Below are 17,071 nucleotides of genomic sequence, written 5' to 3' on the forward strand. Positions count from 1 at the left end.
TTACTTCCGTCATCTCGGTTAGAGTTGTGTCGCCATGACCCTACCCGGGGTCATTCCCCCGACATTGTGCTTGCTTAGATGATTGTCCAACATCATGCTGCATGCATATGGTTTATCTAGCCTTGTTGCATTGCTTGTATCCTTTAGATGAGTACATTTTATACAGATAGCCTTTCTTTGGTAAATTTGTTTGAATACATGATTGTTCTTATATACCATAGTATATCTTGAGGCCATCTTCATTGGTATATTAGAATGTTAATTTCTTTGTTTCAAATTTGGCAAACCATTGAAACTGAAGCATGTCATTCTACTAAAACAAATTTCTAATCACAGACTTTGTCTATGGTGTGCAATTTGCAAAGCTGTTGCGTTTCAGTTTTATCCTCGTTGCCATTTATACTCTGTTAATCATTTTGCTTGAGGACAAGCAATGGTTTAAGTGTGGGGTATGATCACAGTCATATTTGTATGATTTTTGCCTCACTTTGTTGATCGTTTTGTATCATTTCGAGCTAATTTTGACTCAAATCTGAATATTATAAGTACAATATTGACCAAATGAACAATTTCACACCACGTGTATTTTTTTTTTGCGATCTATGCATTTAGGCACAAATTCCTCTCATTTTGGACATGCTGCAAATGAAGTAATATTCTCGAGAGAGTACAAGAAAGGAAGGGCTCGTATGAAGAGAAAATGACCAACTTGTGGGAGAGGGAGAAAAGGAGAAGGGCCGGAATGCAAAATCGACATGAGAGTTAATTCCCTAGCTTTCTCACATACGAAGGCAGGCCTGGCATTCTTCCCCTTTCTTTCCCTGCTTCTACTCCACCACTGGCCTCCGCCGTGGCCAGGCCGGCATGACGGCGCGCCACGAAGCTCGCTGCTGCCCCAAGCCTCGACCTTCTGCTGCCCATCCTATACTCCACCGGCCAGCAACCTGCTGCTGCTCCTCCTCGTCTCCAGGAAGGTGCTGCTACTCCTCCACGCTCCATCAAGGTGCTGCAACTGAAGGAACGGTGACTCCGGCGATCACCCGCGACCTCTTCCCATTCTCCAACTCCTGCTGCTCCTTCTCCTTGGGTTAATTCCCCTCTAAATCTCTCCCACTGATTTGAGAACTTGTTCACTGCAAGCCAAGTGTTCGATGTAATGCTCACATGGATGTGCTACGAATTTCACTCCGTCTCTCTACTTCTCTGCTAATCTTGTCTAATTCTTGAATTGTGTGAGCTATTGCATCATCACCAGATATCGTAACTATATAATTGTCCTTTGTTCTGAGATCTGTGTGTCCTTTGTACTAGAGAGTGTGGTTTAATTTTCTGTCATAATATATATGTTTGTGCTGCCATGTTATGTATTCTATCCCTTTTTCAAACAACTTGTTTCTATCTTTCTTATATGTTTGCTTGTGATTAATTTGGGTGTCTAATCGTTTTGTCTACTGTTAATTCTATTAACGAAAATCACAAAAGTATGGTTTAGTGCTTGTTCGTTGCCCTTTATTTTCGGTTAGCTTATTTACCCTTGTGATTGATTCACCTAGCTTTAGTCCTAACTCAATTGTAGATCATCTAGTCCCTGTGAAGAACACGACAACTCGCAGTTTTGGGAGGAATACCCACTGCTGTTTTACACTCGATCACGCTGTAGCAGAAGGCAGGCGAGGATCAGGCGACTGATGGGGCTCGGATGAAGAAGAAGAACAGGGACGTCGAGGAAAGAAGAGATAAAAAAACGTGTTGTCAATGCATTTCGAAGTGGATATGGCCGATCCTGCTGGTCCATTCCTGATGTCCGGTACGAGACAGATGCCCCAAATGCTAGCTGGCCAGAGTGACTAGAGGAGGTTTTGGAACAATTTCTTACTATCCAAATTTAGCAGTTAATTAGATTTAAACTCGAGAGTTAACCTAGTTCAACTGAAACATGCAGAAAAATGGGTTGCTTCCATGGTAAGAAAAAAAATGCACTAATTGTATCAACATGAAGGCCCCGTTTGGAAACTATGTAAAATTCTTCACCCATGAATACTTACGGGTGCATTTTGCCGTGCACAACAGGTTACAGGTGAATCAAAAAACCGGTGTTTAGTGTTTGGGAGAGAAGAAACGCCGGGCAGCCGCCGCCGCTGGACCTTGCGACCTCCGCCGAGCATCCGCCGCTGGATCCCGCCGCATCCGCTGGACCTTGTGACCTCCGCCGAGCATCCGCCGCTGGGTCCCGCCGCCGCCGCTGGATCCCCTTGTTGCAGCCGGCTGCATCCTTCCTCGGTGGATCCCCATCGTCCCAGCCGCCGTCGTCGCGCCTCTGATCGATCCAGTCACTGTATTCTCTCGTGGTTTGTCTCTGTGTCCATCTCGGTGAGATTATTCGGGTCTCCTGAGATCCTTATTAGTTTCCGCTTGTAACAAGCCTAAAACGGAGGTAAAGGAATACCTAAACGGCCAACCAATCAGAATTTTAGGCTTCCGTCGGAAAAACAATGTGCTCAGAATTTTACACCGGTTTTGGCCAAAAAACTGGGCTTCCAATCAGGCCCGAATGGTTTCGATCGGTAATAAGAAACGTGAACTAAACAAAGACAAGCATATTCATCACGTAAAGAAAGACCTCAAATTTAAACTCATATCTCAGGTACGCAAATGATTGGGTCACCTGAATACACTACCCAAAAGAACAGAAGAAATGACCACCCAGACAACAACGGATCGACAGACAGGCAAGGAAGCCGATCGACAGACACCAACCATTGCGAAATCAAGATGCGTGCATCAGGTCTGGGCAAACACAAGAGACAAACCGACAGATCCTAGCTAGCCTCAACAAGACAACTGAATGTGATCGATTGATCGATCGTTGTGGTGAGCTGTCCAGGGTCCTCGCACTGCAGATCTACAAAGAGACGGGTAGGGGAGGGCCGGGGACGTACGTACGTACGTCAGATAGAGATCTTCAAAGGAAGAGGTAGCGAGAGGGAGAGAGTCGTCGAGATTGCAGAGAGAGCCATGACGAGCTACAGGCGGTCGGACAGCAACAAGACCCTCCTGAAGTCCGACTCGATCCTGGAGGTACGTACGTATCTCATCTCTCAGATGATCATGTCGACCATCCGTTGAGCTTGCATGATTCTGCACATTGCGTTTGCCTGAAACTGAACTCAATGCAGTATGTGCTGGAGACGACGGTGTACCCGCGGGAGCAGGAGCGCGTCCGCGAGCTCCGCCTCATCACGCAGCAGCACCCGCAGTCTATCATGGGGTCGTCGCCGGACCAGATGCAGTTCTTCTCGGTGCTGCTGAAGATGATGGGCGCCGAGAAGGCCGTCGAGGTGGGCGTCTTCACGGGCTACTCGCTGCTCTGCACGGCGCTGGCGCTCCCGGCCCACGGCAAGGTGGTGGGCATCGACGTGAACCGGGACTACTACGAGCTGGGCCGGCCCGTGATCGAGAAGGCCGGCGTCGCCCACAAGGTGGACTTCCGCCAGGGCGACGGGCTCGCCGTGCTCGACGAGCTGATTGCCGAGGAAGCCGAGGCCGGTGAGGAGAAGTTGTTCGACTTCGCGTACGTGGACGCGGACAAGCTGCAGTACGCCGGGTACCACGAGCGGCTGCTGCGGCTGGTGCGTGTGGGCGGGGTCATCGCCTACGACAACACGCTCTGGTACGGCTCCGTGGCCATGCCACGCGACACGCCGGGGAGCACGGCGTACGCCCGCGGGGTCAGGGACTCCATGGTGGGGTTCAACGCCGCCGTGGCCGCCGACGACCGCGTCCAGGCCTGCCTCCTCCCCTTCGCCGACGGCGTCACGCTCTGCCGCCGCCTCAAGTGATCAATCGATATGCATGGTTTCCGTTGCTTTGATTTCCACCGGAGAGACAGACTTTTGAGATTCCTGCTCTTTTATAAGTTGGAGTTGTTGGTTCATCGATTCGTCTCATCCGTGTCTTTATTCCTCCTGTCCTACGTACATGAGGTCGTGTTGCACAACGTGCTTAGAATACAGATACAGATTGTTGGTTTTCATTTGTGTTGCATGGTCAAGATGAAGAACAAGAAACAACGGCTGTTTTGAGCACACCTTCTGAAGGTACGGTTTCAACGAGTCGATCACAACCAAAAAAATTTGCCTCAGGTCGGGCTCACATGTAAGGTGCCGGCTGACAATTCTGACCTATCCATTTATTGATTTATTCCTCCCCGAGCCCCCTCGCCTTTTTTTTATTACAAACAGGTTTTTCTTTTTAGATGTATCATTACAAACAGTTGATAAAAACAAACAGTCAACAATACTCGAAGACGCATGTCAGAATATATGGAATCTGGCTACACCCAACTGGGGAGAGTAGCACGAGGTTTCTTCGGCCGGTTTGGATGGTGCATGGTTCATCAACTTGAGGCCGTGTGACAGGAGTATGTCCTTGCTCGTCTTTTATTAGATGTATTATCCGAGACTCGTACGGCAAATGATTTTCTTAATAATATAAAAATTGTGTAAATCAATCGAAGCATAAGCCGTGGGTTGTCGTTTTGGAAAAATGAATACTCGGAAGCATATACCATGGAACCCTATACATGTTAGAAAAATGTCCCGTCATTGTCGATGGTTATTTTCTAGGCTCCATTATCGTGATGCTGTACCCACCTTTTGTACAAGTGAAGGACATTGCGACGTGACTGGACGGGAACAGAAAAGCCCCATATGCCCTCGACCGGACCCAGCTAGTAGTAGTAGTGCTATATATGGCCCATCCGCCGGCCGGCCCAGAATCCCGGTACGAGACAAATGCTAGCATGCCAGAGTGACGAGAGGAGTAAACCGCACGCAGAGAACTCCTGCGGTATGGAACGAGCACCGGAAAGGAAAGAGCTGATCCCGGGTGGTACCGTAACTTAAGTAGATGCTAATTAGGTATTTTGATGACTTGCATGAAAATTAATGAAAAAAGAAAGAGATGTGGTAACTAGATATGCTACCATCACATCACATTTTTCAAGATAAAATGAGTCTATAAAACAATTAATGAGGTTTATATGTTATCACAAATTATGTTAATCCAATTATTTATACAGTAACATAAACTAGTAACATATAGTCCCTCCATTTCACAAAGGTTGGCGTATTTCGTTTCGTTACGACAAGCCTTTGACAATAATTACTCTAATAATATGTAAGTTATACGATACGAAACCATGATCATTAGTAAGAACTTTTAAAAACGAATTCATTGATATAAATTTCATGTATGAAAAAACACATATCAAAGTTTTGTATTAACAAAACAAAATACGCCAACCTTTGTGAAATGAAGAGAGTACATCATGTTACTACTTTATGGTACTCTCTCCGTTTCAAAACATAACTCATATAGATTTGTGCACTTGAACCAAAACAGCTCTCGTTCCTAGTGCTTGACCACTCATATTGGATTAATAATAAATGGATATAAGTAGTTATTGGTCGGGTGCGGATACCAAGAGAAAAATGAGGTGCGTTTTAGAACAATGAAAAAAATCTATATGAATTGTGTTTTGGAATGAGCGAGTATGCACAATGACCATCCTAATGTGCCACCACCGAGAGCCCCACTGCGCCACCGTGGCACTCGTGTTCGAAACGCGCCTAGCGATCGAGCTTCTAGAACCGACTACCGAGGGAACGGACGCGGGCAGAGCGGTGGGGCCTGGGGAGGGACTGTAGTGGCAAAGGCAAATTGGTAACCGGCGTAGGCATGCATCATCCCCTGGGCCGGGACAAAGCACAATAAATATGCAGCCGAGCGCATCAGCAAAGCAGCGGCAGGGCAGTGAGCGAGTCACGCGCGCGATCAGACCGTCGTCCTCTCTTCGCGTCTAGCTTTCTCTTCCTTTCTTTCGTTGAGCAGCTAGCGTGAGTTGGGGAGCGCGCGCGATGGCGGCGAAGGGCGGCGGCGAGCAGGTGGCGGACGTCCACAGCAGCGAGAGGGCCAAGACACTCCTCCAGAGCGATGCCCTCTACGAGGTACCCGCGCAGAATCATCCATTCTTTCCTTCTAGCTTGTTCCGGCCAACGTGGTGATCATCATCGATCTGCTCGTTCTGCCCTGATATGAATCTTGCAGTACATGCTGAAGACGATGGTGTACCCGCGGGAGAACGAGTTCCAGCGCGAGCTCCGCCTCATCACCAAGGAGCACTCCTAGTACGCACGCACGCACGCCACCATCACGGCTCACGCTCGCTTTGATTTCCTCTTCTTTAACTGAAAATTTTCGGATGTACTAACCGGGAATTCGGGCTTTAATTGGTAGTGGGTTCATGTCGTCGCCGCCGGACGAGGGGCAGCTGCTGTCGCTGCTGCTGAAGCTGACAGGTGCCAAGAACACCATCGAGGTCGGCGTCTACACGGGCTGCTCCGTGCTCGCCACGGCGCTGGCGATCCCGGACGACGGCAAGATCGTCGCCATCGACATCAACCGGGACTACTTCGACATGGGCCTCCCCGTCATCGCCAAGGCGGGCGTGGCCCACAAGGTCGACTTCCGCGAGGGCCCAGCAGGCCCGATCCTCGACGAGCTCCTCGCCGACGAGGCCCGCAGTGGCAGCTTCGACTTCGCGTTCGTGGACGCCGACAAGCCCAACTACGGCAACTACCACGAGCAGCTGCTCAAGCTTGTAAGGGTGGGCGGCGTGCTGGCTTATGACAACACGCTCTGGGCCGGCACCGTGGCGCTCCCGGACGGCGAGAGGGAGTTCACGGAGCACGATAAAGCGATCCGGGACGCCATGAGGGAGTTCAATGCCAAGATCGGCGCCGACGCCCGCGTCGAGCCCGTGCAGCTCCCCGTCGCCGACGGCATCACCATCTGCCGCCGCGTCGCCTGATGTAAAATGATTGAGTCAGTCTGTGCGTCGATCTGTGCGTTGCTGTCGATTGTCGTCGTCTTGGATAGTTGGATGGATCGGGGCCGCTTTGCATGCTTTAATTGAGTTTGTGCGTCAAATGGAATAAAATAAACAGCTGCTGTGTCATTATGTCCAGGTTCATTTGACTCCTACTCAAACGTGCTACTGATCGATGCTGCTGTATGTACCGTGGGGAGTTGGTTGGGGACTGAGTAGCAACCGCCAATTGCAGCATGATTCATTTCATGCTAAGGTTGCTAGGAGTCGCGTGGGAAGACTTGTCTGGGCAGATCCAACGAAGGATGTCTATCCCAATCGGAGCAGTCAAAAAAAGATGCTTGTCTGACTCAAACCGGCAACAATCTTCCAAAATCGTGCCGAGAAAAGGATAGAGCTTATCCTACGCATCGTGCATTCGTGCTGCTGCAGCACAGCATTCAGATTTCAGACTCGTTAGTTCTCTTCTTCTGCGCTGGATGCATTTTTAAACCCATTGTTTTGGCACGCATATGTCGTCCATCAGTTAGTTAGTACGGAGTATAGTCTAATTGAAAGATGCAAGAATATAGCAGTACACTGTTGTCTTCTACGAACATCCATCTCCTTCAAACATCTCAAAAGAAAGAGGATGCATCAATGACCAAGGTTTTGAACAAAAGAGACACATGGCGAGAGTTAGTTCTGGATCTATCGAACTTATCTTCGTGTCGTCACAAGCTTCCATGCCACCATTTCATTTCAAGTCCGCTTTATCTTCCAGTAGCAGTATTATTTTTGTCAAAGGTTTGGTCAACTGAAACATACTGTAATACTTATGTCCCTATAATTGAAGGAGAAAAGGAACACTTGTCAGCAGGATGTTAACAGGTTGAATTAAGTACCACGACGGACGGAGGGATCAACACGCAAAGACATTTTAAATCACTGATGATTTTTATAAAGGAGCAGAGGAGACCACGGGACACTAGTTGGTTTTGTAGCGATCCATCCAGCCAGCCAACCAGCGATGAATATGGCACGTTGTGAGGGGGCATCAGAGAGACTGGAGCAGCTTGCACCACCAACCGAAGCAGAGCAGATCAGCAGAGAGGAATCGTAGCAGAGGGGAGCTCAGCTCAGCAGCTAGCCATGACGACCGGCAGCGTGGCCAACGTCCACAGCGTCATGGGCAGCACCAACAAGACGCTGCTCAAGAGCGAAGCCCTCTACGAGGTACGTACATACATATACCCGCGAAGAATCATCGTCCGTAGTCTTTCCTTATTGTTTGCTTGTTGCGGCCAACATGGTGTTTGTTGATGGTCAACCTGCAGTACATGCTGAAGACGATGGTGTATCCGCGGGAGAACGAGTTCATGCGCGAGCTCCGCCTCATCACCATGGAGCACGCCTAGTAACTACACGACCCCACTTCCTACTTCAAATTAACTTTCTTCTCTTGTTCCTTGATCCGAGAATCACTAACCATCAACTGCCGCCTTATATATACACAGTGGGTTCATGTCATCCCCGCCGGACGAGGCGCAGCTGCTGTCGCTGCTACTGAAGCTGACAGGGGCCAAGAACACAATCGAGGTCGGGGTCTACACAGGCTGCTCCGTCCTCGCCACAGCGCTCGCAATCCCGGACGACGGCAAGATCGTGGCCATCGACGTCAGAAGGGACTACTTCGACATGGGCCTCCCCGTCATCACCAGGGCCGGGGTGGCCCACAAGGTGGACTTCCGCGAGGGCAACGGGCTGGACCGCCTCGACGAGCTCCTCCTGGCCGACGCCGCCGCCAACGAAGGCGGCTTCGACTTCGCGTTCGTGGACGCCGACAAGCCCAACTATGTGAAGTACCACGAGAAGTTGCTCAAGCTGGTCCGCGTCGGGGGCGTGCTCGCGTATGACAACACGCTCTGGGCGGGGTCCGTCGCGATCCCCGACGGCGAGAGGGAGTTCACGGAGCGCGACGGGTCGATCCGGGACGCCCTGAGGGAGTTCAACGCCATGATCGGCGCCGACGCCCGCGTCGAGCCCGTGCTGCTCCCCGTCGCCGACGGCATCACTATATGCCGCCGCGTCGCCTGACGATGAGTCGGTGCGTCTTGGATGGACCGGAGCCGCTTGCATAAGAGCATCTCCAGACCCCTTGTATCGTCAGTCCTTAAAACACGTAGTGTAACTGAAAATAATTTTACGGTTCTGATTTAGTCCAGGCAGAGCAAGTAGGAGTAGCTGAAAACGGTACCGTAATTTGAAAATAAAAATCACGCTAGAATTCGAAGATAGAGTTCATCATCTTCATTGCCGTTCGACAACACATAGTCCATCTCACACTTCGACAACATACATCTAACCTAGCATTTTATCCTATCAAAAGGTCCAAGCTCCTCACCGGAGACATCAAACTCGGATGCGGCATTGCAAGCGAGCTCGGCGGCTCACTCGGAGTGGGACGAGATGTGGATGAGGGTCTGGATCTCTGCCTCCCCACGCCAGTCCCCCGCCCGAGCTCCTCGGACCGTGAGATGGTCTGCTCGTCATCGATCCTCTAGTGGCACTTGTCGTCCGCCAGGAAAGTTACCCTTGACTCATGGAGGGCTTTCCGGAAGAGGCGCGCCTTCTAGCTCGTTGCGAGTCATTGTCAGAGTCGGAGATGGCACGCAGTCGGTGAGGGGAGGCATACCGAGAGAATGAGAGCTCCTCGGCTCCGGCTCCCCGCAGCGGGAGGTGGGCTAGGAGCTGTCCTCGTCGGTGTCCATCTTCATCTCCAACCAGTGCCGGTCAGGGAGCACCGGTTCGAGCCCGATGTGGATGTTGGCATAGCGGTTTCGGGCGAGGGCACCGTGCTTCCCCACACCCTCTGACCGGACACGGCAGATATGAGTAGGCCGACCCGTAAAACCCTTCCCGTGCCCTAGATATAGGCGTGTTCCTATCGGGCCAGCTACTCGCTTAGGCCATAAATATGCACGGAGTTGCCCATTCTCGATTCTCAAAAAAAAAGTTGCCCATTCTCAGTTGAACCAGGAAATTTCGGTTAATTTTGAGGGAATTTTATGGTTCAAACATGACTTTGAACTTCTAATTTTCAAAAAGAAAAAAAAAACATCCCTACAAGTATGTGGGCATAGTTGAGCGATTTGTTCCATCGATACAGTGTTCATCAAATTTCATCCGACTTCAAACAAAGTCAATATATAGACGCACAATTGGAAATTCTAAATAACGTAGTTGGATGGAATGAATAATGGACAAGAATAGAGCGCGAACATGCCCGCGTTAGAGCTTCACCGCGTCCAGCACAGCAGACCCAGTCCGCATGCATGCATAGACATGTATTTTGTAAAGCAAAATTTTAAAATGTTATATCTTTCAAACCGTATACTCAATTTACGATCCGTTTTCACGGTTGAATTTGTCTCGATGAGATCTTCGAAACCAGATCTCATATTGATATGTTTCAAAAAAAAATCCGTCCTAAAAGTTGCCATCCTCTAATATATAAAATTGCCACCCTCGAATATATAAAGTTGCCACCTCGCGCTGCATGCACAACAGCAGGCCATGTCGCGTCTATAGCTCGAGCGTGCGGCGGTTGCATCACCGCAACAGTCCATGCTGCGTCAGATGGCCCTTACTAGGTCATTTCGATTTAAAACGACCCCACACAAACCCTATATCCTTTGTCGTCCCTAAAGCATACAAATTGACATGCATTTCTAATTAGTACAATTTGCGGTGTTTAACGAACACAATAATCATGTTATACTTTGGTCAAAAATCTATCATGTACCACCGCATCCCGCATCCCTCAACTTCAATCAAAGATACCAACTCCATTCAAACGACACCACACAAAGTTTATCTTCATGTCTCTTTTAATGCATACAAATTGTCACCTCCTTAAGGAACACAAATTGCCATCCGTGATTCATAGAAATTGGCACCATTTAATAAAACACAAATTGCCACCCGTAGTACAAAAAAAATTGTCACTCCTAATGAATACAAATTGCCACAAATAATAAACACAAATTGCCATCCAACCATTTCGGTCAAATTTAGCACCCACCATTACATGCCGTATTTTCTCTACTCCCAATTGAGCAATCACCTCCGTTTAAAACTAACAACACAAACATATCTCCCTGTCATCCCAACTGCACATAAATTTCCAGCTTCCGATGAACATAAATTGCCACCCTGATGCGCACAAATGGCCACCCCTAATACACACAAATTGTCACCTTTGATGAACACAAATTGCCATCCCTGATGCACACAAATTGTCACCTCTGATGGACACAAATTGCCGCTTCTAATGTAGACAAAATGACATATTGGATGAACAAAAATTGCCACCTCATAACGAACACATTTAACAATTTAACGTTCATCTATTTCGATCAAAATCTAGCACCCACCGCTCGCTCCACCCGCTTGATTCCATTGTTGTGATCCTGAATCTTTCCGGGGTGCAGCGAGTGTGCAGAGCTACTCAACGGTGCAAGCCTTGCGGGAGCATGCGGCAGAGGCACCATTGCTAGATCCACCCCTCGATTACGACGTACGGCAATATGAGAAAGCAGCCACGACGTAGCTAGACACGACGTCGACGGATACCACGCGTGGCAGCGGTAGGTACTGCTCGTAGCAGTGACGGGCCAGGGGCGGCGCATGGCCATGGCGGGGCAGCGTGGGGTGTAGGGTACGACTCAGGGCGGCGTGAGGCGGCGAGGGCGTCGTGGATGGGGCGTGGTGGCCACGGAGAATGAGACCGTGAGAGTGTCACGCGAAGAGACGATAGAGGGAACGTGCTCTTGTTATAATTATCAGCCAATTATATGAAGACCACCACGTTTTTTCAAAGTAAAATTGTAACTTGTAGATTATCTGGTGACAAAGGCTAGGGTCTAATTTTTTTTGTCTAAACATATTTGAGTGGGTCTAGATTTGAAGCTTTTATCGATACCGTTTCAAAGGTGAAAACGGATTGCGAAGGGTTGACAGTTTGTGCTACCGACCATTTTGAATTTCAAAAATCAACTCGATGTCTTCCTTGTGTGCACTATAAGCTGGCTTATCTTCACTCCACTTCCCTCATCTCTTAGAAGAAAAAAAAACTGCATGCATGGAAGCCACTGGCACAACAGCAGGCAGCAGCAGGGAACACTGTCACGGGCGCACGCTCCCCTCGCTTGCATGCAAACCACCTGCACCGTCACACAGCAGCAACCAGCAGGCAGCAGCCGGAAGCCCAGCAGCGCTTGAGCGCGTCGCGCAGGAATGCAAGCGCGCGAACGTGCGCCCGTTATATTTCCCGATGAATAATCTCTTTTAAGATGTGATGCCCAAAACTGAAACATTATTAAAAAAATGATTTCGATTCTAATCAAATGAATCAAATTAATTCCTGAGAGGCAAACGAGAGTATTACAGTTTGGAAAGTTGTCTATCAGATACTACTTGCAGACACGAGTATTACAGGTTCCACGAGACGCCCTGGAAGACTTGTGTGCCCTGATGTAGCGAAGGATGTCTGTCTATCCCAATTGGAGCAGTAAAAAAAGATGCGTGTGCTTGTCTGACCAAAACTGGCAACAAGCTTCCAAATTCGTGGCGAGAAAAGGATAGAGCTTATCCTCTGCATCGTGCTGCTGCGGCACAACATTCAGGTTTCAGACTCGTTCGTCCTCTTGTTCTGTCTACGCTGGATGCCTTTTTAAACCCATTGTTTTGGCACGCAAATGTCGTCCATCAGTCAGTATTGTAACTCGTAAGTACACTGGTACGACTGAAAACTGGTTAACGTGTCACGCAATTGTCAGTTTTGCTACATCATCCTCTCAATGAAAGGTACAGTAGTATACTTACTGTTGTCTTCTAGATCCATCCAACTCCTTCAAACCTCTCAAATAAAGAGAAGGCGTCAATGACCATGCATGTTCCGGAAGAAAAGAGAGGCATGGTGACAGTTATAGTCCCGGATTTATCTAAACATATCTCCGTGTCATCAGCCGATCACTTAGTCAGGATCGCTTCCATGCCAACATTTCATTCCCAACCCGCTTTATCTTCGAGTAGCACAGTACTGTTTTATCTTGTTAAAACAAGTAATACATACCCATAAAAAAAAAGGTTTATACTACCACGCCACCTGCGATCGGTCGGCGAGTCATTCAGGTTCGTCCTGTGATCTGACGCGACGTCGGGGAGTTTCCTTTTTCTCCCCGTTCTTTGACGACTGTTCAGTAGTGGTATCTGACTGAAAAAAAAAAGGTTTGAACGGAATCCACCATCCAATCGGGTGTCGTTTCTACAGCTGGGAAGTCCGGTTGGTGTGTGTCACGGTCGATCGTGAGTCTCGTGAGGTGGACTGGTGCCGATAACGGAAGGATGCATATGGTCCCGGATTCCTTTTCAACAACAACAAAATGTCCCGGATCACCTAACTTCTTTTTTTTATGCTAACGAGGTAAACCAGATATAGTAGCAGGATGTTAACAAGTTCAGTTATTGCCCGTAGTTTCGTAGAGATGGATCGAGCAAAGCGAAGAGAGCAGCAAACAATAAGGTGAATACACAAAACCACTTGCACTCCTAGTACTTTTAAGTTTGTTGGAAAAAGGGAAAAGAAAGAAAAAAAACTTGTCCTGTGTTGGAGTAGACATGTAGCTACACCTACCGATGTTAGGCTGCCCTGAATCCTGATGTTACGATGTTGGATGATGGGACCGGGATGGTGGCTTAAACTGCAAATTAGCATCGATCACCAGACACATTTAATGGCGACGTACGAGCCTGAACTCCATGGGCGTTGGCAAATTCCATTGCTCAGGGTTAGCACCGGAACCGGAGGAGAGAACGTCCGCTCGCTCGCCTTCTCGGTCGGTTTGCGTGCTTCATCTCCTCTCCCTTGGCGGCCACTCGATCGTCGTCCCGGCAGCGACCGAGAATAAAAGCCCGACGACCCATGCTTCGTCTCCTTCTGCTGACTCCTCTCCGTCTGTCCTGTTGGCCAGGGGACGCCGACAGCCCGTAGCTTCCTTCTTCGTGCCAACTTGCTCTCGATCCGACGCGCTTTATTTGTCTGTGTTTTCGAAATAGATTACGGTTGCATCCACAGCTAATCACGTACTATTGCTACTGCTGCAACAAACAATCATGTTCCAGTCGAGCCGGCCTGGTCCACTCCACTTTCCCTCGCTCCTGACTCCTCTCGTGATGCTTAATTTTGCTGATTATATACGGAGTATATATCTACTCTTGAAGCATCATGCTGAACGTGCTTCTTGGGTTGGTTGTTCAGTTATTCACCAACCATCAGGGGATCTCGATCACACCGTCACGGTCTGGCACCGAAATCGCGGTTGGTGAAATGGAAAAGCTGGAAAGTAGCATGCGAGACTAATTGGAAGGGGGAAAAAAATGCAGATATCTAGCTTGGCTAACTTGGTGGTTCCTGAAAGGTACACTCACTCAACTAAGTGTGACGTTTTGTGCCCCTAGTCAAATCCACGAGAGGGTGGGGGCAGGTGGGTTGGTCGCGGCAGGTGGCCTCGGTAGCTAGGAAGAACCCGATCATCGATCATGATCCATCGGCATGCACATGTATGCATCCCACGACGGAGGGAGGGATCAACACGCAAAGAGATTGGAATAGTTTAAAGCAAAGATTGGAAAGCTAGTGCCAAAGCACTGATGATTTTTTATTATGCTCCAAATAAAGGAGTAGATTCACGGCAAAAAATAAAATAAAAATAAAGGAGCAGAGGGAGGGACACTACTAGCTGGTCAGTAGCGATCCAGCCAGCCAGCCAGCCAGCCACCAACCCCCTCCCCAGCAAGCCAGCGATAAATACGGCACGCCGATGCCGTGAGTGGGCATCAGCAGAGACTAGCTTTCCCCCACGCCTCCTTCACCACCAACCGAAGCAGAGCAGAGCAGAGGAATTGAGCTCGGCTAGCTGGAGATCAAGATCCGGCAGGCAGCCATGACGACCGGCGGCGTTGCCAACGTCCACAGCGACATGGACAGCACCAACAAGACGCTGCTCAAGAGCGACGCCCTCTACAAGTACGTCCTCGACACCACCGTCCTCCCCCGCGAGCACCAGTGCATGCGCGACCTCCGCCTCGTCACCGACCAGCACAAATGGTACCTAGATCTCTCCCCATCATCCAGCCAGCAAATTCGATCCAATCCCCATCGATCCATCGGGTCAAATTCTGATCTGATCGATTTCGGGTGCTTTGCAGGGGGTTCATGCAGTCGTCGGCGGACGAGGCGCAGCTGCTGGGGATGCTGATCAAGATGAGCGGCGCCAAGAACACGATCGAGGTCGGCGTCTTCACGGGCTACTCGCTCCTGGCCACAGCCCTGGCCCTGCCTGAAGACGGCAAGGTGGTGGCCATCGACCCGGACAGGGAGTGCTACGAGGTGGGGAAGCCATTCATCGAGAAGGCCGGGGTGGCGCACAAGGTGGACTTCCGCGAGGGCAAAGGGCTGGACCGCCTGGACGAGCTCCTGGCCGACCCGGCCAACGAAGGCAGCTTCGACTTCGCCTTCGTCGACGCCGACAAGCCCAACTACGTCAAGTACCACGAGCAGCTGCTCAAGCTGGTCAAGGTTGGGGGCACCATCATCTATGATAACACGCTCTGGGGCGGCACCGTCGCGCTCCCGGCCGGCACCCCCATGTCCGACCTCGACGCCAGGTTCTCTGTCGCTATTAAGGATCTCAACACCAGGCTCGCCGCCGACGAGCGCATCGACATCTGCCAGCTCGCCGTCGCCGATGGCGTCACCATCTGCCGCCGCCTCGTCTGATCTGATCCATGGAATCCATGGATCCAGCAACAATTTGCTGTGCCAGTCCGGCATGGGTGCTGCTGATGCGACCGGTTCAGTTCAATTCCCCGCTTTTAATCATCAATCAGTTGTTAATTAAATTTACTGTCGGCGCTAGCCAGCGTTCGATCTGGTGGCTGGTTTCGGACTTTTCGAATAAGAATTTTGGGAGCTGAAATCTAAGGGATGATGAGAAGGTCGTACAACTAGTGCCGACAATCACGGCGTGTGATGGGGGTGTCAGACTGTCAGTGTTTCATATACTTCTACTATTGATTTGAGATTCTTATATGCTCGAAATGTAATATTGATTGCGATTTCGACTTGATCACTCGTCGCTGGAATGTGCGTCTACTTGCCTATTCTGACCTTCAAGCCTTACCCACTGTCCCAGTGGGTAGATTTGGCCGAGGAGTACAAGGCAAGTTGCCCTGAGCAACTGTTTCTGTAGCCTGTAGGTGGACCAATTTTTAACATCCCGAGAAAGGATTGCTTGGCGAGCCTGCTGCGACCTCCCCCTCGACAGTCAAGAACCAGGACAAGCGTGGAGGTAAAGGACTTAAATGACTAGTACTCCACAATTGGCAGCGTCGGTAGCAGGGGCCAGAAGGAAATGAAAATGCACTGGTGGCATACGTGACTGTCACTAATTTCCAGTACCGATGCCAACGGCAGAATACACTCTGCCTGATTCTCCGCATTGACAAAGTAATCTCCACCACGCGCATGAAAGTGCGTTCGGTCAACAGTATGCCAATATTAAGGTTTGATGGCACACTTTGTACTGCGCCGTGTATTTGGAAACGGAGGAAATAATGCGTACATGCATGCCCAATCTTGGAGCAGAACTGTCAGGGGAACACACCAGTAGTATGGGGGTCGCAAAACACGCTTTTTCTCCTTTGATGGTGGAGATAGCGGAGAGAACCTCGTGCAAGGAAAACTTAGAGCGGAAACAAAATGTGCGTGCAAAATTGTATTCCTCCGTTCAACAAAAGATGTCTCAAGTTTATCAAATTTTGGATATATCTAGACATGACTTAGTGCATAGATGCATTTAAATTTGGTCAAAGTTGAAACATCCTTTGTTTGACGGAGGAGTAATAGATTCACGGAGCTGACAGTGATCATAATTCATGACAAGTGGCGGACCCAGGTTTTCAATATTGGGGGTGAAAAATTGTGTATTTCCAATATTGGGTGGGACAAATACATTGCAATTTATTATTTTTTGATATTTTTATAATTTTTACTTATGATATAAAAGGATTTTCAAATTTATTGGGTGGGGCGGACCCCACCCAATTACCCGGCTGGGTCCGCCCCTTGTTAGTATCATG

General features: G+C 49.3%; 4 protein-coding genes across 6 annotated transcripts; all 4 read left to right on the forward strand.

Annotated features, from left to right (window-relative positions):
- The first annotated feature begins 765 nt into the window (after nt 1-765).
- On the forward strand, nt 766-4,196 carry LOC100834523 (tricin synthase 1). Of its 3 annotated transcripts, XM_024460641.1 has the most exons (4): nt 766-1,087; nt 1,577-1,807; nt 2,071-3,078; nt 3,177-4,196. In XM_024460641.1, exons 3-4 carry the CDS (start codon nt 3,016-3,018, stop codon nt 3,837-3,839), a joined length of 726 nt encoding a protein of 241 aa, XP_024316409.1. In that variant the 5' UTR covers nt 766-1,087; nt 1,577-1,807; nt 2,071-3,015; the 3' UTR covers nt 3,840-4,196. The 3 variants fall into 3 exon arrangements, with proteins under 3 accessions (XP_024316409.1, XP_024316407.1, XP_024316408.1); XM_024460639.1 differs by having other exon boundaries at nt 766-1,962; XM_024460640.1 differs by having other exon boundaries at nt 766-1,856.
- A 1,584-nt stretch (nt 4,197-5,780) lies between these two features.
- LOC100834823 (tricin synthase 2) lies at nt 5,781-7,027 on the forward strand. The gene is made up of 3 exons (XM_003574659.4): nt 5,781-6,008; nt 6,109-6,188; nt 6,298-7,027. The coding sequence occupies exons 1-3, from the start codon at nt 5,919-5,921 to the stop codon at nt 6,869-6,871; spliced, it is 744 nt and encodes a 247-aa protein (XP_003574707.1). The 5' UTR covers nt 5,781-5,918; the 3' UTR covers nt 6,872-7,027.
- A 718-nt stretch (nt 7,028-7,745) lies between these two features.
- On the forward strand, nt 7,746-9,182 carry LOC100835131 (tricin synthase 2). Its single transcript, XM_003574660.4, has 3 exons — nt 7,746-8,104; nt 8,206-8,285; nt 8,386-9,182. Exons 1-3 carry the CDS (start codon nt 8,021-8,023, stop codon nt 8,963-8,965), a joined length of 744 nt encoding a protein of 247 aa, XP_003574708.1. The 5' UTR covers nt 7,746-8,020; the 3' UTR covers nt 8,966-9,182.
- A 5,355-nt stretch (nt 9,183-14,537) lies between these two features.
- LOC100835440 (tricin synthase 1) lies at nt 14,538-16,059 on the forward strand. The gene is made up of 2 exons (XM_003574661.2): nt 14,538-15,038; nt 15,140-16,059. Exons 1-2 carry the CDS (start codon nt 14,875-14,877, stop codon nt 15,708-15,710), a joined length of 735 nt encoding a protein of 244 aa, XP_003574709.1. The 5' UTR covers nt 14,538-14,874; the 3' UTR covers nt 15,711-16,059.
- Nucleotides 16,060-17,071: the final 1,012 nt, after the last annotated feature.

The sequence above is a fragment of the Brachypodium distachyon genome, chromosome 3 (assembly GCF_000005505.3).
Source record: "Brachypodium distachyon strain Bd21 chromosome 3, Brachypodium_distachyon_v3.0, whole genome shotgun sequence".
NCBI lineage: Eukaryota > Viridiplantae > Streptophyta > Magnoliopsida > Poales > Poaceae > Brachypodium > Brachypodium distachyon.